The sequence below is a fragment of the Macrosteles quadrilineatus genome, unplaced genomic scaffold, assembly GCF_028750875.1.
Source record: "Macrosteles quadrilineatus isolate MER2022 unplaced genomic scaffold, UCM_ALF_1.0 Scaffold_4__1_contigs__length_99947679, whole genome shotgun sequence".
Taxonomy (NCBI): Eukaryota; Metazoa; Arthropoda; class Insecta; order Hemiptera; family Cicadellidae; genus Macrosteles; species Macrosteles quadrilineatus.
The window spans coordinates 98548672-98571820 of record NW_026542597.1 but is presented as its reverse complement, the minus strand read 5'-3'; the positions used below and the strand labels follow the sequence as shown (position 1 = coordinate 98571820).

At 38.0% G+C, this 23149-nt stretch overlaps 1 protein-coding gene across 1 annotated transcript in view; it reads right to left on the bottom strand.

Moving 5' to 3' along the window:
- The window catches only part of LOC128991553 (dystrophin, isoforms A/C/F/G/H-like), a 557771-nt gene that overhangs the window by 31917 nt on the left and 502705 nt on the right, over window positions 1-23149 (bottom strand). Inside the window, exons 23-25 of the mRNA XM_054414541.1 lie at window positions 19933-20077; window positions 16821-16944; window positions 5067-5212 (exon numbers count right to left, since the gene is read on the bottom strand). Of these exons, the coding sequence (XP_054270516.1) occupies window positions 5067-5212; window positions 16821-16944; window positions 19933-20077 (415 nt within the window). The remainder of the gene's footprint in view (window positions 1-5066; window positions 5213-16820; window positions 16945-19932; window positions 20078-23149) is intronic.

Here is a 23149-nt window from a genome sequence, read left to right as displayed (position 1 = left end):
CACAACACAAAGATGTAATCCACACTGGTGGGGGACAGGGGGGGGGGGGGCGTGGGTTCAACAATCACAACCTAAACACTCCCTTATACCCACAGTTTCCGCTCCCCCTCCCCTCACTACCAAGGGGTCTGGTTTACAAAGGATTTCAGATGTCACACCTACCAGGTTCAAGGTCGATCTGCTTGTGGGACACGTTCTTATTGCGAGAATAATGGGAAATTAACAAATTGATAACTGTAAACCAATTTGAATGTTTGACAAACAATGAACTCGTTTTTTACACAGGTAACAATAATGTTACCTATTACCCATTAGATAACTAATGTAAGTTAAATTATCGACTATTCCAGTACCATGGTGCCTTTATAAGGAAGGGGGAGTCTTGCCCAAGAAGTATGTTTCATGTGTATATCACTCTACTGCATAAAAGAAGAATGATGATTCAACTGTAAACTTGTGATTGGGTAAATGATGTTCAAAGAATTCGTCCAGTCCAATGCAAAGCAAAGCCAGCAAGCCAGTGACCGGCTCACAGCTGAGCAAGGCTAATGGCGCAGAAGTTCACCAGTAAACTATGCAGCAACTGAACAAACCGACTCTGACAGCCTGTTTGTGTTTTACACTGGTTCTGGACTCTTGTTATTTTTGGAAACACTCAATATCTTCTTTACCCGACCTGTTCGCACATTCCTTGCAAACATTTTGTTTATATATTTACTCGGTCATACAGTACTGATATGTTGTGAGTAGTTTTTGTAGTTTGTTTACACACACACACACACATACTTGAAAATAATAAATTGATGTTTTTCTGTACATTCTTTACGGCTTGCTGTACTTTTGAAAACTGTACGAAAGTAGAGCAGGTATGCACAATTTTTGCTAGCTTGTAAACGATAGTTGCACCAATTTTAATTCCACCCTTTCTCCACCATTAATATTGTAACCATCCATACTTAGTGTAAAAAAGGGAAGCAAGCTGGTAAGCTGGTAAGCTGGTAAGGGGCAACGGTAGAGCGCGGGACTTCGGTCGCTAAGGTCCCGGGTTCGAATACCGCTAATCACCAATGGATTTTTGTAAAGTGATAGTACTGCAACCCCCCTAGGCCTAGCCTAAAGTAATTTGGAAAACAATTCTTTAGAATCTTGGACAAAATAGTGTGCAATGTTTTGCGTACAAGATTTTAACAAGGTAAATTATTAAACCGATCCAACTTCAGTGTGCCCTCAGTATATGCCGTATTCTACCCTTGCTAAGGCTGCCTTGCCACTTCCCAACATGAGTAATGCCCAGCAGATTAGGTCATAATATGTGTACTAATCATTCCGCTGTTTGCGAACCAATCATTGGATTAGGAACCAATAATTGAGTACTCATACTGATGATTAGTCTCATTATTAATTTCTATGCTGTTCAAAAGTAATCATCTTGCAATTAAATACACTTATTGTAAAGTAAAATACAATATAGAAAATATAAAACAGACTAACTGCCATCAAATTACTAATTAAAAGCTCTACAAATGTATCAGTAGTAGAAGAAAGTGATTTGCACCCCAAAAAGATTAGAGTAAACCCAAAAATTTTACAAAACAAATTTAAAACGAATTTATTGAAATTTTCTTTTAGGCCGTATATTTGAGTGATTGTTGTTACAACTATCACGATAATAAGTTCAATAAAGTATGGCTGGACTCCCGCGTAGGTAGTGTGTGTGTGTGTGTGCGTGTGTGTGTGTATCCCTGAGGTCCACACAGTTACAGGGAGAGTGAAGTGTCAATCAATGTCATAGTTTATATTGGATGAGACTGTCTTGTCATTACACCAATACACTGACATAGTGACGTCATCATCACTATGAGTTATGTTGGTGTTAATGTTGTATAAAGTCTTTAATCTTGTTAGGTTCCTGAGTGTCAGTAGAAACTGATAAATAGTGGTTCAGGAAGGAGACGTCAAGTTTGAGAAAAAAATGATACAGTTTATGCATTGAACTAAGAGATGGTTGTTAATCCAATTTGGAAATCGAAATTTTGCTTGTAGAGTGAATCACACTGTTTTAGGAGTCATATCACGTAATCTTGTAATACTTTTTAATGCCTTTCTTTTAAATGGCGACCATACGAAAATAGTATATTACGTTACTAGTCCTGAAAATAAGTGTTTACCGGACGAGTGTGGTCGTTCCCGTGCGAGACGAAGTCGAGTACGGGATTACCATACGAGTCCGGTACACACATTTTGGACGAGTTACGTACATAGTTTACGATAGTTTACGCCATAGCCTACTACTAAATCTGTACAAATCCTAATATATTTTCACCAACTAAAGGACTAAAAATCACTAGTCATAACGTCTAAGAGAGGTTATGTTTTTGTTTATAACCATTCATTGCCACCTAAATATAGTATAATCAGCTGATTGGTGTCCGGCAAAACTCATTACAGCACAGTAGTACGCAATGAAACCCCATTTGAATAAGCTGGCGACAAACAGCTGTTTTCTGGACTAAATCCTTGCGTAGGAAGTTCGTAAAAAAAATGTAGTTTGGCGTAATACGTATTTTTAAGCCAAGTATGAATGGAGATGAGTGTAGGATAATTGGCGCGATCTTGTAGTCTTGTTTCGATATATTCGTTAGACACAGCTGTCAATTATATACAAATACAAGCACATACAGAGACCGACAGTTTATGGTGGAATCCATATTGCCTTGTAATTAACGAATTGGTATAATTATCAGGATGGTACTGCGGATATACTGATTATATAATCAGACGATGTATAGGCCTACAATAAATGTGTTTGTCCCAGGCTTCTTGTGTGATACATTCTGTTCTGTATCACCACTTAACTATTGAATGCTATTGTGAACGTAAGTTTTTGTATACCAACCTGTATTAATCTCTGAACACTTGTAAATAGTATCAAATTAATTGTAGATTGTAGATTTTTTAACCTTTACACTATGTAATAAAAAATGGAGGGAAACTCTAAATGTACGAGTGTATGAAACTTGCACGTTTTAATAATGATGTAAACACCAAACGTTTCCTTGGCCACATACAAGCTGGCCACGTACGTACTAGTTATGTTCAAAGAGACAAAAGAATCAGCGAGTAATATGTGTATAAAAACACAACTTAACAAAATTAAAAAAAAGCCAGTCCATCATCAACAAACTAATTAATCCCCCCTCCTACAACTCACTTGTCAACTACGGTTGAAATCTTCCACCAATGTGAAGTGTGATGTAATACCGAGGATCCCAGAGGGTCATATAAAGTAGTCCGCTGCAATTGGTTTGTGGCAGGATATAAATTGAGTGTTTGAACGATGAAATAAGCAGACTGGTGACTCTGAGCACCGAGCTACCCATCTTCCTTCCACTGATGAGAATCTATCACCTGGCGTGTGTTGTCCCCGGTGTTGCATTTATCAGTCAATACTCCACATCCGCAACTGCCTACGGCCTAATGCGTCTTTGTATGTGTCATCGCATGTTCCTCGGATCGGATTTAATGTTTTTTATGTCGGTAATTGCTTTAGTAATGTTTTTTGAGAAGATTCATATGTGGTTTGCGGGTTCCGGTAGGTTTGGTTCTACTCTAATACTTTGCTAAAGTCTGGTTATGAAAGATTTACTTATACATTTTAAGTACTTAAACATTATCGATTTGTAGCCTATACAATAATTTGACTATTTAAAACCCGTATAAAAAGTATTCATCTAACGCTTTAGCTCTAGAACAATAAAATACTATTTGTGTATGTTTTCTACTTTTAGCGAATTTTCCTATAGGGAAGTAGCTATTACCGTAGGTGGCACGGTAAGACCTAGACCCGGGACCGATTTACTTTTTCATTTTGATGTCCCCAGAGGCCAAAAACACCATACGTTAAAATTTTTATATATGTATATATATATATATATATATATATATATATAGACTTATATATATATACGTCCGTGAACGCGATAACTTGAGTATTTTTTGTCCGATTTTGATGAAATTTGGTTTAAAGGTGTAAAGCGGGATAAACTTGAATGAGTTCGCGAACCAGCACGATCGGACCATGGGAACGGGGCTTTACGGGGGGTTTTATGGGGTAAAAATTGGTATTTCTCACTTTTGACCCTCAAAACACAAAATTTCCCGATTTATCTTTAGACCTTTTTAAAGAGCATAAAAAAACAAATAATTTAGTATATAAAAGTATTTTTTATCGATTATTAGTAACGGAGAAAATTTAAAAAATTGTAAATTTAAAATTCCTATGTTATTCTTATGGAGAATGTTGTCAAATGTTGTAGTTTGCTTGTTTATGGATATATTTTGATCAAACTTGGCAAATTTATATATTTTGTACTAAGCTATCAATATTTTACTCAAAAACACACTTTATTAGTTTCCTTGTAGCAGCAAACCTAGGTACTCGTTAAACCTAATGTTATCAAAATATATTTAACTGAAAATCAATTCAGACAAATGGAAATTCGCTTAATCGGCAGGTTTGCTGCGGGGGGGGGGGTATTTTGCCAATGATTTAGCCATGGTAATAATTACAATCCCTCTGTAGAGAAAGTGATTGTCAAATTCGAAGCAATACTCCATAGACTGTGATTGTAACATAGATAAGGTCGAATGAGGAGAGTAGTATACAATGTCCAGAGGAGAAAATTTTAGAAATAAAGAAAAATCCTTTGTAGTACGAGTAGGTAGAATGAGGCAAATGCAGTTTGTTCAATAAAAACAGTAAATGATTGACTATTTAAAGTAGAACAATGTAAAAACAAACTTATGATGTCACTTGAGCTTTTGGAAGGGGAATGGAAGAGTACTGGATTATAAGAGGCAGTTCCTTTACATGTAATAGATTGACAGCACTTAGAACCTTTAAAGCACAGAAAATTGAATTTGTACGTTAGGTACAAAGTAACTCTTGTTTGGTTGTTTGGTTGGTACAGTCATTGCTCGTTGCGGCGTACACGCAGACGTAGTAGAGTAAGCACAAACGCCCTTACACAAACCATTCCTCATATTAGGTTAGTTATAACACTTACCGCTAAACTATCGTCCAGTTTCCTCTGCCATTGGTCGGATCGCTCGATGAGTGCGTTCCATTTCTCCGACAACTTGGAGACTTCTCGACGGATACACCTGGTGAGTTCCCGCGCTTGCTCCTCCGCCGTGCGATACCCGCGGGAGTCTCCGTCCACATCTCGACCTGCTGGAACATACAAACAATAGGGGTCAGACGGTCAACCATCATTGTTATGTGTACGATAATTTTGATAATAATACGATAATTTTGACAAAAATACGATAATTGTGGACTGCTTGTACGATAATTTTGGACTGCTTGTACGATAATTTTGGACTGATTGTACGATAATTTTGGACTGATTGTACGATAATTTACTATAGTCAATCTGAGAACACTGTAGGTCAACAGCTTGACAATTAAAACAATACTCAGGAATTACTGGAGGAATGAAATATTAAAGCAGGTCAAATTCCATTCTGAAAGTTTGAGATGGTCCAAAACTGCAATGATCATATTTTGGGTTTGGATTTCAGCACAATTGTGACAAACAATTCAATAATCGCCTTTTGTGGTGAAGTAGACATCCCATCTAAATGGACTTGATGTAGCCATATTTTTTCACTGAAAGAGAAAATAAAGTAGATTTTTATAAAAGTGCTGTTAATGAAGATTTCCTATTTAATTTTCCATACAGGAATTCATGGGAAAATAGAAATTGATACATGTAGGTTTGAGGTCGTAAGATTTACCACAAAATAAAGGGGTGGTCTCTATCTTGATTCTCTACAACTTATACTCTTCATATCAAACAGATTAACAGTGTATAAATGAACAGTTTTGAGATGTGATTGTTCTGAGGTAAAAATATATTTGAAAGCGTTTTAAACAAACAACTTATAACAAACAATTCAACAAGGAGTACTGAAAAATCAATAGAATCAAAACATTTTTATTATAAAACTAATAGCCAAAATTTATAACTAATATCTAATAAAAAAATATAACACGAAACCGATAATCACAGATGACGTAATACTCTGGACGCTGGGATCAACGAATGGAATTGTTGGACCGAGATAAAAGGATCATTGAAAGTGCTAATACTTGAGCCACTCACAGAGCGATCTGACGGCAAAGTGTATTGAAGAATATTGTTGTTAGGTTAATACACAACTAAGCTTTTAGCGAAAACAGCCGCCATGGGCGAGCATTAGACACTAAACAGAATCAGGCGACTGCTACAGCAGGAGGGGTACTCGCAATCAAATACTGCTTAGTTCTCTGCAGTGAATGTAGCTACACTCGTACACCTGTTGTTTGTATAAACTGGTACATTCATTAAAAGGATTTCAAACTATACGTTTGTCATCTAATTTAAAACATTATTTCGAGAATATTTCAGTTTATGGTACAAAGGGACAGTTAAAGTAGAAAAAGTAATAAAAAATGTGTCTCTTTAGAGGGGAACTACAGATGTCATTCGATTTTGTTTCATAATATTTCTTGTCGTGTTAACACTTATTTCATTGACACTTTAAACACGCATTCCTTATGTGTTTCTTGTAGACTTAGTTGTAATTAATATGGATAATTTAGGAGTACTTCGCTCAATTTATTAATTAAACGGAAACGTTAGGGTAATTAATCTTTTATCTTGTTAGTATCATTAATGCTTATCACCCATTATAGTTTATTTCGTATTGCAGATTAGTTAAACCAATTGTACAGTCAAAGAAAATAAATTCTAAAACACTGTTCTGGTTTAAATTTAGTTTACAGAATTCACTGTAAATTTGTGTATTTAATCCACAATTTCCCAATAATTAAAAAATACACAGATTTTTGCCACAGAAAAATTGCATACAAATTTAACAAATTTAGTGGATTAAAATTGTTAGCTAAGTTTTAAACATAAAAGACTCAGTTTATCTAGAGAATTACCATTAATAAACGTTCTCTTAATGGATGGATTAAAACGTACGAAGGCTAATAGAGTGAATTAGAGGGGAATTAAAACTCAATAAAACATTGACTGCTTGTCATTTCAATGAGCCATCCAGTAGAAACAGGATATTAAACCATCAGAGGCCATTCTAAATGGAGCAGCCTTCTTTATCATCAGTTTTATTAGGGTATCTAAACTAAATTGTTAATGAGAGGAACCTAAAGTTTAATGGTTGATAAGCATGTGATTAGGTCTTTTATGGCGTTTATTCTACTAAAAACTCTGGATAAGTTTTAATAAGCCAATATGAAGAACACAAAACAAAAATATTAATTTGCCTTTAATCAATTACCTGCACGCATAATTTACAACAGTACTTAAAACACCTGGATGATTTTCCAGGACTTTAAACTCCACAATAATCTACAAACAAGTAGGTTCAGCTCTAAAACCACACCTTTTGTCAAGAGAATAGACCAAGAAACGTAAGGATTTGTGGCACACGATGAGAAATAGAGCGACTTAACCAAGAATGCGCCGTAACTGTTGCCATTTGTGAACATTTACACAACTACGTCTGTCGTCTGAAACATCCCCGTGTTTAAAGCACACAAAGCAAGTTGTTCAACAGAGAGTTTGTATTTCAGTTTGTCAAATGTGAGATTAACAATGTGTGGTAGAATATGGCATGAGACTTGTAAGAGATTGGAAATATCACCTTTTAGTGTTTTGGCGAAATACATATACATAATGGTATTATAGTACGTTTTAAATCATTATGGTAATAGTTGTCGTCGTGATTATTATAGTCTTCTAAAGTACTAATCTAAGTTAGTGGGTTGTTAAAGAATAACATAAAACAGCAGTAGCATTATAATGTTCTTTTATGACTAATTACTAATGACACTAACTATAAACATAAATAAACTGACTGAATTCTGTACAATAATAATAAATCTGAATGACTCATAACATAAAACTAATGGCTAAAGAGAACTACCATTACCATCAAAGTAATTGTTTGATAAGAAATATTAACAGGAGTTGTGTTGTGGTTACTCGAGTTGTTGGATGAGAAAACTTGGAAGATGTAATGTAGCAAACGACTTTACTGCAGAGAACACGCAGCGCTTATACCTTCTGTAACCAATGTTTGTGAATCTCTCTCAGTGATTATACCTTCTGTAACCAATGTTTGTGCATCTCTCTCACTGATTACACCTTCTGTAACCAATGTTTGTGCATCTCTCTCAGTGCTTACACCTTCTGTAACCAATGTTTGTGCATCTCTCTCAGTGTTTATACCTTCTGTAACCAATGTTTGTACATCTCTCTCAGTGCTTATACCTTCTGTAACCAATGTTTGTCCATCTCTCTCAGCGCTTATACCTTCTGTAACCAATTTTTGTGCATCTCTCTCAGCGCTTATACCTTCTGTAACCAATGTTTGTGCATCTCTCTCAGTGCTTATGCCTTCTGTAACCAATGTTTGTGCATCTCTCTCAGTGGTTATACCTTCTGTAACCAATGTTTGTTCATCTCTCTCAGTGCTTATACCTTCTGTAACCAATGTTTGTGCATCTCTCTCAGTGCTTATGCCTTCTGTAACCAATGTTTGTGCATCTCTCTCAGTGGTTATACCTTCTGTAACCAATGTTTGTTCATCTCTCTCAGTGCTTATACCTTCTGTAACCAATGTTTGTGCATCTCTCTCAGTGGTTATACCTTCTGTAACCAATGTTTGTGCATCTCTCTCAGTGGTTATACCTTCTGTAACCAATGTTTGTGCATCTCTCTCAGTGGTTATACCTTCTGTAACCAATGTTTGTGCATCTCTCTCAGTGGTTATACCTTCTGTAACCAATGTTTGTGCATCTCTCTCAGTGGTTAAACCTTCTGTAACCAATGTTTGTGCATCTCTCTCAGTGGTTATACCTTCTGTAACCAATGTTTGTTCATCTCTCTCAGTGCTTATACCTTCTGTAACCAATGTTTGTGCATCTCTCTCAGTGCTTATGCCTTCTGTAACCAATGTTTGTGCATCTCTCTCAGTGGTTATACCTTCTGTAACCAATGTTTGTTCATCTCTCTCAGTGCTTATACCTTCTGTAACCAATGTTTGTGCATCTTTCTCAGTGGTTATACCTTCTGTAACCAATGTTTGTGCATCTTTCTCAGTGGTTATACCTTCTGTAACCAATGTTTGTGCATCTCTCTCAGTGGTTATACCTTCTGTAACCAATGTTTGTGCATCTCTCTCAGTGGTTATACCTTCTGTAACCAATGTTTGTGCATCTCTCTCAGTGGTTATACCTTCTGTAACCAATGTTTGTGCATCACTCTCAGTGGTTATACCTTCTGTAACCAATGTTTGTGCATCTCTCTCAGTGGTTATACCTTCTGTAACCAATGTTTGTGCATCTCTCTCAGTGGTTATACCTTCTGTAACCAATGTTTGTGCATCTCTCTCAGTGGTTAAACCTTCTGTAACCAATGTTTGTGCATCTCTCTCAGTGGTTATACCTTCTGTAACCAATGTTTGTTCATCTCTCTCAGTGCTTATACCTTCTGTAACCAATGTTTGTGCATCTCTCTCAGTGCTTATGCCTTCTGTAACCAATGTTTGTGCATCTCTCTCAGTGGTTATACCTTCTGTAACCAATGTTTGTGCATCTCTCTCAGCGCTTATACCTTCTGTAACCAATGTTTGTGCATCTCTCTCAGTGCTTATACCTTCTGTAACCAATGTTTGTGCATCTCTCTCAGTGGTTATACCTTCTGTAACCAATGTTTGTTCATCTCTCTCAGTGCTTATACCTTCTGTAACCAATGTTTGTGCATCTCTCTCAGTGCTTATGCCTTCTGTAACCAATGTTTGTGCATCTCTCTCAGTGGTTATACCTTCTGTAACCAATGTTTGTGCATCTCTCTCAGCGCTTATACCTTCTGTAACCAATGTTTGTGCATCTCTCTCAGTGCTTATACCTTCTGTAACCAATGTTTGTGCATCTCTCTCAGTGGTTATACCTTCTGTAACCAATGTTTGTTCATCTCTCTCAGTGCTTATACCTTCTGTAACCAATGTTTGTGCATCTCTCTCAGTGCTTATGCCTTTTGTAACCAATGTTTAAATTAATAACCCTTTCAATTGATAAAATATAAATATTTGAAATATATATTCGCAGTCTAATGAAATGAAGAGTAATAAAATGTTACAGTTAATTTCAATCTGTTAGCTTGAATTACATTAGTTTAGTGCCAAAGTACAGCGGGTTTGTGGGGAGTGAAGTGTTGTGCATTTTATAAGACTTGAGAGTACAGTATAATGTTTATGTTATCCTGGATAAGACCATTGGCTATGTTACTAAGCACTTTGGATTATTTTAGTTTTGGCTGTTGGCATGCTGATGACTATAGTAATAGCTATTAACTTCTACATTTACGTCAAATCATTCATTTTTAAAGTAATGCGCAAAATGATTTTGCTGATATATACGACAGGATATAAAAGCATATTTCAAAATACCATAAGAGCATCTAAATGAAAACGTAAAGGACGAACATTCCTTTTCCGAACTGTGCTGATATTAAAACTGTAATCAACTGCTTGGAGGTGTGTCGGTCAGAAACAATTGAAATTCCTAAAATTTCATTAAAAACTTTGAGCCACTGTGTGGTAGGACTGGACTGTTGTGTAGTTGCTGAATTATTGTGATGAGCTGTTACTTTAAATTCATACGTTTAGAAGGTCTGTGCCAAGTTTAAACAATGTTATACCATAAAACATGTTGCTTATAGTAAGGTGCATTTAGACCTAAATCACAACATACAAAGTGAAAGCTTTCTTCCTACTCCAAATGGTTCAATTAGACGCAGTGTTGTTTGTAAAAAAGTTACACCCTTTTGAGTATCAAGTTTGTGGAGTAAAAATTGAAAAAAAATGGCATTTTATTTTACTTTTATGAAATGATTTTAAACTATTGTTTAGCGCAAAATAGGTGAGTAACAAAAACAATCCACCATAAATTCCAAACAAGAATAGTCCTCTTCATAATCTTGCTAAAGTGATTGGTTACAAATATTTTTAACTATGTAAAATGTACAACTTAATTACATTGGAAACTATTCTTGTAGACGGAATAGTCTTTTTGCATTTTAGAAAGGCAAAATGTGATTTTAATGCGAAATGTTGGTGAAAAGCTTCTGATGGAATCGACAACCTTTTCGGGCCTCAGAATCCTTCCTTAAATGTCTAAATCCTAAAGAATTTAAACTTTCATTTGGATAGAATACCATATAAGTCAATGGTAGAACGCAGTTCTGACTATTCCATCCTATAAATTTAGAAAACAACTAAAAATTAAAACTCACAAAATACAAAAAATTAATGCAAAATCTGCAGCTAACGACGGCTAATCCCCAGTGCTGATGACGTCACAGTCGTATAAGAGGATTGCGGTCAACTGTGGCCATTTCTCTGTGCAATATCCACAGTCTGAGGTCGCTGTGGTCTTTTTGCCGTTTGTATTTACCCAGACCCTCCCTCTTAATTAGTGTTTCATGTAGTGATCCAGTTTAGCGAGGCCCCACTATGGGTCAGTGGGGCAGTTTTGCGGTTCATTCGCTTACGCTGTTCATTTACTCGGATAACTTTATTTATTTTCATGAAGCTTTCGGTTTATTCAATAGGAATAGCATAGCACGTTTCTGAATACTACATTGTTTGTTTGTTGAAATTAAAATTATGTTAAAGTAATGGACTAAAAAAACTTGTATTGATTCATACTGAATTTTTAAATATACACCAGTGATTTTTACAATACCTGGAGCAATATGACAGTTCAGAAAGTATACAATATCACAGTATATGCATTTTGAGATTAAAACATTTAAATTATATTAGAGGGTATTTATGACAAATTCAAATGATTTGCACCTAGCATAGACTAACACCCAAAGTTGCTATCTGCACCATACAGTTGCTTTGAATTGAACATCATTTTAAACACTATTAGGTCCTACTCATAAAATAAGTTGACTTTGAAAACTCTCTTTGCTGGAGTCGTTTACTAGTAAATAGACGAATTGTTGATTGAAGTAAAGACACAGACGCTCATTCTTCCCCACACCCTTGTACAATATGAAATTTAGCTATAGAATATCTAGACTAGAATCTTCGACTATGAAGAGTAATAAACGTTACTCCACTTTTAGAATGAAAAATTTAAGCCTCGGATAGAGAAAAATGTTTTGACGATTACTCCCTACCAAATGATTACCTTAGCCAAACCGAAATAGCAACTAACTGTTAACGATTGCATGTTTTATGTCTCATCAATTGAAGAATGGAGAACGAAGATAGAAAATAAAATTTGCACAGTAGTGATTGAAGATCTGTTGTTTGGATTGTTCAACTATGTTATAATTGAATTGGCTACAGCTGGTCCATACAGATATAATTTCTACTCTAGTATACAATAGTCGATAGTAGAATACATTATACAGTAGTTACCTTCAGTATCACTGGTGTCAGACAGGGGAGGTTCATTGGCGATGTATTGTCGACCACTCAACAGGTTACTCTCCACCACCGGCCTCTTGTCCTCCAACTGACGACGGAATGTCTACTCTAGTATACAATAGTCAATAGTAGGCTACACTATAGTTACCTTCAGTATCACTGGTGTCAGACAGGGGAGGTTCATTGGCAATGTATTGTCGACCACTCAGCAGGTTACTCTCCACCACCGGCCTCTTGTCCTCCAACTGACGACGGAATGTCTACTCTAGTATACAATAGTCAATAGTAGGCTACACTATAGTTACCTTCAGTATCACTGGTGTCAGACAGGGGAGGTTCATTGGCAATGTATTGTCGACCACTCAGCAGGTTACTCTCCACCACCGGCCTCTTGTCCTCCAACTGACGACGGAATGTCTACACTAGTATACAATAGTCAATAGTAGGCTACACTATAGTTACCTTCAGTATCACTGGTGTCAGACAGGGGAGGTTCATTGGCAATGTATTGTCGACCACTCAGCAGGTTACTCTCCACCACCGGCCTCTTGTCCTCCAACTGACGACGGAATGTCTACTCTAGTATACAATAGTCAATAGTAGAATACATTATACATTAGTTACCTTCAGTATCACTGGTGTCAGACAGGGGAGGTTCATTGGCTATGTATTGTCGACCACTCAACAGGTTACTCTCCACAACCGGCCTCTTGTCCTCCAACTGACGACGGAATGTCTACTCTAGTATACAATAGTCAATAGTAGGCTACACTATAGTTACCTTCAGTATCACTGGTGTCAGACAGGGGAGGTTCATTGGCTATGTATTGTCGACCACTCAACAGGTTACTCTCCACAACCGGCCTCTTGTCCTCCAACTGACGACGGAATGTCTACTCTAGTATACAATAGTCAATAGTAGGCTACACTATAGTTACCTTCAGTATCACTGGTGTCAGACAGGGGAGGTTCATTGGCAATGTATTGTCGACCACTCAGCAGGTTACTCTCCACCACCGGCCTCTTGTCCTCCAACTGACGACGGAATGTCTACTCTAGTATACAATAGTCAATAGTAGAATACATTATACATTAGTTACCTTCAGTATCACTGGTGTCAGACAGGGGAGGTTCATTGGCAATGTATTGTCGACCACTCAGCAGGTTACTCTCGACCACCGGCCTCTTGTCCTCCAACTGACGACGGAATGTCTACTCTAGTATCCAATAGTCAATAGTAGAATACATTATACATTAGTTACCTTCAGTATCACTGGTGTCAGACAGGGGAGGTTCATTGGCAATGTATTGTCGACCACTCAGCAGGTTACTCTCAACCACCGGCCTCTTGTCCTCCAACTGACGACGGAATGTCTACTCTAGTATACATTAGTCAATAGTAGGCTACATTATAGTTACCTTCAGTATCACTGGTGTCAGACAGGGGAGGTTCATTGGCGATATATTGTCGACCACTCAGCAGGTTACTCTCCACCACCGGCCTCTTGTCCTCCAACTGACGACGGAATGTCTACTCTAGTATACATTAGTCAATAGTAGGCTACATTATAGTTACCTTCAGTATCACTGGTGTCAGACAGGGGAGGTTCATTGGCGATGTATTGTCGACCACTCAGCAGGTTACTCTCGACCACCGGCCTCTTGTCCTCCAACTGACGACGGAATGTCTACTCTAGTATACAATAGTCAATAGTAGAATACATTATACATTAGTTACCTTCAGTATCACTGGTGTCAGACAGGGGAGGTTCATTGGCAATGTATTGTCGACCACTCAGCAGGTTACTCTCGACCACCGGCCTCTTGTCCTCCAACTGACGACGGAATGTCTACTCTAGTATCCAATAGTCAATAGTAGAATACATTATACATTAGTTACCTTCAGTATCACTGGTGTCAGACAGGGGAGGTTCATTGGCAATGTATTGTCGACCACTCAGCAGGTTACTCTCGACCACCGGCCTCTTGTCCTCCAACTGACGACGGAATGTCTACTCTAGTATCCAATAGTCAATAGTAGAATACATTATACATTAGTTACCTTCAGTATCACTGGTGTCAGACAGGGGAGGTTCATTGGCAATGTATTGTCGACCACTCAGCAGGTTACTCTCAACCACCGGCCTCTTGTCCTCCAACTGACGACGGAATGTCTACTCTAGTATACAATAGTCAATAGTAGGCTACATTATACATTAGTTACCTTCAGTATCACTGGTGTCAGACAGGGGAGGTTCATTGGCAATGTATTGTCGACCACTCAGCAGGTTACTCTCAACCACCGGCCTCTTGTCCTCCAACTGACGACGGAATGTCTACTCTAGTATCCAATAGTCAATAGTAGAATACATTATACATTAGTTACCTTCAGTATCACTGGTGTCAGACAGGGGAGGTTCATTGGCAATGTATTGTCGACCACTCAGCAGGTTACTCTCGACCACCGGCCTCTTGTCCTCCAACTGACGACGGAATGTCTACTCTAGTATCCAATAGTCAATAGTAGAATACATTATACATTAGTTACCTTCAGTATCACTGGTGTCAGACAGGGGAGGTTCATTGGCAATGTATTGTCGACCACTCAGCAGGTTACTCTCAACCACCGGCCTCTTGTCCTCCAACTGACGACGGAATGTCTACTCTAGTATCCAATAGTCAATAGTAGAATACATTATACATTAGTTACCTTCAGTATCACTGGTGTCAGACAGGGGAGGTTCATTGGCAATGTATTGTCGACCACTCAGCAGGTTACTCTCAACCACCGGCCTCTTGTCCTCCAACTGACGACGGAATGTCTACTCTAGTATACATTAGTCAATAGTAGGCTACATTATAGTTACCTTCAGTATCACTGGTGTCAGACAGGGGAGGTTCATTGGCGATGTATTGTCGACCACTCAGCAGGTTACTCTCGACCACCGGCCTCTTGTCCTCCAACTGACGACGGAATGTCTACTCTAGTATACAATAGTCAATAGTAGAATACATTATACATTAGTTACCTTCAGTATCACTGGTGTCAGACAGGGGAGGTTCATTGGCAATGTATTGTCGACCACTCAGCAGGTTACTCTCAACCACCGGCCTCTTGTCCTCCAACTGACGACGGAATGTCTACTCTAGTATACATTAGTCAATAGTAGGCTACATTATAGTTACCTTCAGTATCACTGGTGTCAGACAGGGGAGGTTCATTGGCAATGTATTGTCGACCACTCAGCAGGTTACTCTCCACCACCGGCCTCTTGTCCTCCAACTGACGACGGAATGTCTACACTAGTATACAATAGTCAATAGTAGAATACATTATACATTAGTTACCTTCAGTATCACTGGTGTCAGACAGGGGAGGTTCATTGGCAATGTATTGTCGACCACTCAGCAGGTTACTCTCGACCACCGGCCTCTTGTCCTCCAACTGACGACGGAATGTCTACTCTAGTATACAATAGTCAATAGTAGAATACATTATACATTAGTTACCTTCAGTATCACTGGTGTCAGACAGGGGAGGTTCATTGGCAATGTATTGTCGACCACTCAGCAGGTTACTCTCGACCACCGGCCTCTTGTCCTCCAACTGACGACGGAATGTCTACTCTAGTATACAATAGTCAATAGTAGAATACATTATACATTAGTTACCTTCAGTATCACTGGTGTCAGACAGGAGAGGTTCATTGGCGATGTATTGTCGACCACTGAGCAGGTTACTCTCCACAACCGGCCTCTTGTCCTCCAACTGACGACGGAATGTCTACTCTAGTATACAATAGTCAATAGTAGGCTACATTCTAGTTAGTTACCTTCAGTATCACTGGTGTCAGACAGGGGAGGTTCATTGGCAATGTATTGTCGACCACTGAGCAGGTTACTCTCCACAACCGGCCTCTTGTCCTCCAACTGACGACGGAATGTCTACTCTAGTATACAATAGTCAATAGTAGAATGTATTCTAGTTACCTTCAGTATCACTGGTGTCAGACAGGGGAGGTTCATTGGCGATGTATTGTCGACCACTCAACAGGTTACTCTCCACAACCGGCCTCTTGTCCTCCAACTGACGACGGAATGTCTACTCTAGTATACATTAGTCAATAGTAGGCTACATTATAGTTACCTTCAGTATCACTGGTGTCAGACAGGGGAGGTTCATTGGCGATGTATTGTCGACCACTCAGCAGGTTACTCTCCACCACCGGCCTCTTATCCTCCAACTGACGACGGAATGTCTACTCTAGTATACAATAGTCAATAGTAGAATGTATTCTAGTTACCTTCAGTATCACTGGTGTCAGACAGGGGAGGTTCATTGGCAATGTATTGTCGACCACTGAGCAGGTTACTCTCCACAACCGGCCTCTTGTCCTCCAACTGACGACGGAAGGCTCGGTGGTCATCCTGCGGAGAAAATACATAGTTGTAGACACAAGTAAATATTTAGACATTCTTCTATAGGTAGGTTCAAAATCAAGAGTAAGGCTACAGCTAATAGTTAAGAGCAGGGGTTTAAAATTTGTGTTAATCTCTCCGTATGCTGCCTCAAATGTTGACAATGACCGACAGTTTTAGCTATATGTTATTTTCATGACCCAGTGGTTCGGAACCCAAACTGAAGGTTTTAATACAGTGTATAAGATCAAGAGAAATTTAGATGATTAGGGGATTTTCAGAGGAAGACCACAATGTAATATAAAATTTTGCAGACACAAAAAGTTTAAGGTTAAACACAAATATTTAATGAGTGTTTTTGTAGAGTAACAATAGTAAAAACTGAGAATTTTTTGTATTAACGTATATTTTCAACAATATTTGGTACGGTAATTCAAAGGAATTGGCTTACCCTTATTGCAATAAACCCGACTTAAAATAAAAATATAAAAAACTACAATTGAAATATGCGAATCTTTATCTAATCATGACAAACACGAATCACTTGGATATCGGCAGTATTAATAAGGGGGGAGTCAAATTTGCAGTGATAAACATGTTTAATCATTTTCAAAACACATAGCTTATGTTAATTTAGTAAAGAAAAAGTCTATGAAATCGACATTACCGTTGAACGTTCAAAAAAGGAGGATTATCTTCTTTTAACTCCTTTCCACAAAACCAATAAGTAGTGAATGGCGACGAAGAGTAAAGAGGCAGTTATTAGAACGTAGGTGCATTGTATACCACAAGCACAGTGTGGCTTACTGGCTTACACTCCTTTATAAACTAATTTAATCACACGGCAACTTTAATTAAATCTGTGGCAAACTGTTTGATCTATCTCAAAGCGTGCAATAACGCCTTCCTCATAAGCGGGCACAATAATGCACTCGTTGTATGAATTCCCTTGGGTTCCACGCGGATAATGGAAAATGTCATCTTTTGGTGTAACAATAATGTAATGTCCAAGTAGAACTTATTTATAAAATTAGATTAAATATAAACTTTGGATTTTGGAACTGATTATTTACAGCTGACATCTAAAAGTCTTAAAATGGTCAATTGCCTAAAGGCAATTGGCTTTTTCAATTAATTGACAAAGACGTTTCCATAATAACGATCTGAAATTGCCACTGAGCCCTAATAGCCCGTGGTAAATATATCTTTGCTGCCATTTGAATTTTTGTTTCATAAGTTTTAACATTCAAGGCAAAAGTATTTATATTTGGTGGTAGAAATATGTTGGTAACTTATAATGACATTCGTACATTTTAATATCACTACAGGGATAGCCAAACATTCAAATTATCACCAATAAAAAATTGAAAATTCCTTTCATTCTATAAACTAAAACAAAACAAGCGACGTTTGTTCTTTCTATTCTACATAATCAAATCACTAGAAAACTGAGGAGCATAATAAGTTATAACATTTAAATTTACCAATTATAAGAAAATGCCAAGTATCTAATGAATCCGAGGTAAAAATAGAAAAAAAAACTTGCAATTCAAAAAAATTAAAACGATTGAAACTGTAACCTCAACAAAATTATTCTAATCGTTTACATAAAATAAGACAAGAAACCCACACCAATGTATGACGTTTATTTGAGGCGTTGTTTTGTGTGAAGGATATCATGTAAAGCTGGGTTTTCCTAGACGCGGAGTCGGCCAGCGGAGAGCGGACAACGGAGAGCGGAATTGAAATTAACATGGCATTCCGCTTCGCTGCTAGGAAAACAGTAACATTAAATTACCTAAGACAAGCTGAGTCCGCTCTCCGTTGTCCGACTCCGCGTCTAGGAAAACCCAGCTTTAATGCATATTAACACGATGTAACGCCTGCAGACCGACGAGGCAATCCCGCACGACAGCAGTGTAAGCCGCGCTGCCAACGCGTTTTTGCCGGCGCTCAGAACTGTCATCAACCGCTGTCAAGGGAACCGGTGAACCCACAGGCTCGGGCTGGCCGGGAAATACATTTCTAATCCTTATTCCGCCTTTCTTAAACAATTTAAAACGTTTGTGGATTAGCTTGTCTTGTTATGAAATCATAGTTTTGAATAATCTGAAATTTTTATTTATACTATTCTTTTAGATTTCAAATAAATATTGCGTTTTTATTTTAGTTTGCTTTTTGGAGGTAATTGTGATGCCATTTAATGGTGGTTACTACTCTGTGCACGTTCGGTTCCTCAGTTATTTATTCAATGCATTTACTTATTAGTTCGGACAACGTTGAAATTAAATTTAATTATAATAATTTCAAATGGCCCTACGTATAATAAAAATAAAATATTAAAAATAGATTCATCCCTCTAGGGAAATTTGCTAAAACAATTTTAAATATTGTGATAGTTTTAGGTCATATTTTATTTATAACACAGAAGGATAAAATTCACCATCTGTGTTGCATAAAATAAAATCTATAAGCAAGTAAATCTTAATGGTATTTTATTCATTAGGACTGTTCCAACTGTTCCATTCAATATTTGAGACACATATAAAATCCCTGTGTGTTAGAACTGAAGTTATATTGATGAGTTATAAATTCATAAATTCACAAATGACTTATAATCAGTCGAGTCTTTCATTTAACCGGGATAAATTACTGAAGAATCAGACCAAGGGGAACTGGGACTAGATTAGAAACGACCAAAAGCTCCTGACTTCTTTCAGAATAAGCGAGCACCATACATTATATTCCCCATACACATTTAAACGATTTTAATAAATTAATTATACTTTAGTATCAAAATGTACATTTTGTCTAAAGTATTTGTACTTGAACTTAGAATAACCAAATAAACAATAAACAAATAGACGTCCTAAGTGAAACCTCTTTAGCATAACTGGTTCTAGTTTAGTCTAATTGCATCGGGATTTTAGTACTTGTAAACCTTGCATACAATGTTAAGTAGGTCTACACACTGATGTGACGGTAATGGCTACTAACCAGTTGTTTCTGCAGGGAGGCCACGTCACCACCGATGGGTCCCAGGCCGGTCAGCTCAGTGTCTTTGCGGATAACCCACTCAAACAACTCACGCAGCGACAGCAGCAGCGCCGTCCAGTGCTCGGCGTTGCTCTCCAGACGGTTCCTACAACAGAACACCGAGAATATAGTAGACAGAAATTAAAGTACAGCAGTTTACAATCTATTGAAACATTTTTCCACGTAATAGATACAGAAACGGTGAGGGGTTCGTTCTCATACTGCCAAAAGTAGTACCATAGATGCAATTATAAATGGTAATGGTAAGAACCACAATGGTACTTATTTACCATGATGTAGTACCAAAACTACTAGTTATTTCATATACAATACAGAAATTTTCAAACGTGATGTCTGTGATTTAAGTTCCGAAACTTACGGTTTAGAGTGTCATTGTATAGAATTTTTAATACACCCTTATTATCTACAACAAAGTCTTTCGATACTTCTAACCTTGAATAGGCCTAAGGTCTCCCAGCACCGAAGCTAATCCCGAATCCATGTCTTGAAACTTGTGACAAGCAGAAAGTTGTTTCCACGTTTAACCTCTTATCTCCTGACAGAGGTAGGTGAACACCAGACAAGAAAGGTCAATCAATTATCAATTTATAACCAATTAAATTAGTATACGAGCATATGTAAACTAATTCCCAAAATTTCAGGGCAACAATAAAAAAATATATATCCTATACCAAACAATAGAGCGTTGCAATATTGCAATAATTCGTTATCCACGTAGTTCTTGTGAGGTCTGAGAGGATTTAAAATACCACAAACAATACCGAGCTTAAACACTGAAATAACAGAAACAAAGTAAATAGTAAAGTCACTAATAGTAGCGAAGTAGATTCCAATAAACGGATTGTTCTTTCAGACAATGGTCCAATAGACTCTCTGAGCACTCTAAGCTGCTCAGTAAATACATTGTCTCTCTGCTTCTATCCGATGATAGTGTCTATTGCACATTGCACTTCCACGTGATTGTCTCTCCGATGGTTCAGACAATGGTCCAATAGACTCTCTGAGCACTCTAGCTGCTCAGTAAATACATTGTCTCTCTGCTTCTATCCGATGATAGTGCGCTACAAACTGTCTCACTATTGCACATTGCACTTCCACGTGATTGTCTCTCCGATGGTTCAGACAATGGTCCAATAGACTCTGAGCACTCCAAGCTGCTCAGTAAATACATTGTCTCTCTGCTTCTATCCGATGATAGTGTCTATTGCACATTGCACTTCCACGTGATTGTCTCTCCGATGGTTCAGACAATGGTCCAATAGACTCTCTGAGCACTCTAAGCTACTCAGTTCTCTCTGGTTCTATCCGATGATAGTGCGCTACAAACTGTCTCACATTGCACATTGCACTTCCACGTGATTGTCTCTCCGATGGTTCAGACAATGGTCCAATAGACTCTCTGAGCACTCTAAGCTACTCAGTTCTCTCTGGTTCTATCCGATGATAGTGCGCTACAAACTGTCTCACATTGCACATTGCACTTCCACGTGATTGTCTCTCCGATGGTTCAGACAATGGTCCAATAGACTCTCTGAGCACTCTAAGCTACTCAGTTCTCTCTGGTTCTATCCGATGATAGTGCGCTACAAACTGTCTCACATTGCACATTGCACTTCCACGTGATTGTCTCTCCGATGGTTCAGACCCATCCATACAGCAGCTATAAACCCATCCATACGGTTATACACCCATCCATACGGTTATACACCCATCCTTACAGCTATACACACATCCATACGACGATATAACCTTATATACCCCAATATACCCTTTCATACCACATTATATCCTTCATTACCCTTCCATACCACCCTATCCCTCTCTAGCCTTCCACACCCCTCTTTAACCTTCCATACTACGCTATACCCTCGTCCATACGATTCTATAATCTTCCATACCCTGCTTTAACCTCCAACACCCCTCTAAAACCTTCTGTTCACCAATATACCCTTTCATACCCCACTATATCCTTCAATACCCTTCCATACCACCCTATAACCTTTCATACCCCTCTATAGCCCTCCACACCCCTCTTTAACATTACATACAACGCTATATCCGTTCATGCTGTGCAACACCCTTCCAAAAGTAGCTAAGACCTTTCCAAATTCTGATATACCCAACGATATACCCGGTATACCTTTCGAACCCCCGCTATAACCTTCTATTCCATGCTATACACTCCATATTACCACTAGATACACTTCACCACACTCTTTATACCTATCCCTGCTATACTCTTGAACACCTAACTAATCTTCCATAACCTGTTATAGGCCCTACCCTTCAAAACCTCACTTTAATCGTATACTCCCCGCTTTACCCTTCAATACCCCCCTATTCCCTCACCCAAGCTTGATGTGTTGTGTGCGTATATTTTGGATGTAAAATACCACACGATGGTTCAAAATTTATACGTATAATCACACACACCTCTTTAAAATTCAATTGACCAACCAAGAGCTGTAATCTAACGCGCACAATGCTTCGCTAAACAAGACGAGGTGTCTTATCTGGCATCTGATTGGTCAATGTCGGCCATTGTTTGGTTGTTTGGTTGTATCAGATATGAGATGCAGATCGTGTATCTTGTGATCTGACGTCATAGACAGAGGTCGCTCACGACTCATGAGGAGACGAGGAAAGTTGCAAATCCAAATATTCTGTCAAAACGATTTTATGTAAACGTAAACATAAAAATATACTGTTGCTCTTCCATAAAACACAGCTATACAGTGGCTAGATGTTATAAAATATCCAGGAGTTCACCAATCGACGTGAAGTTCAAGTTCATAATAAGAGAAAAATTTAAAATTATGAATCTTTTCGCAAAAGCTATTGTTCTCACACAAGCTTTTATGGGCTACTTTCCCCAAAGGAAAGATTTTCCGACATTAAATTTATTCCTTTAGTTTTGCTACATAAACTAATCCCAATTGAATGTTCTGTGCTTTCATCCAGTTTTAATTGCACAACTCAAAAACATAATATACTCGGGGAACAGGGGTCTTTTTCGGAGGGCCGCCACTTTTTCTGTGGAATAACTACAGTTTAGGTTAGGTTAGGTTAGTTTATCCTACGTTTTCTTTTTATTTACTGAACAAAAATAATCACAAAAACTAAAAAATCCCTTAACCTAAACTGTGGATTTTCCATC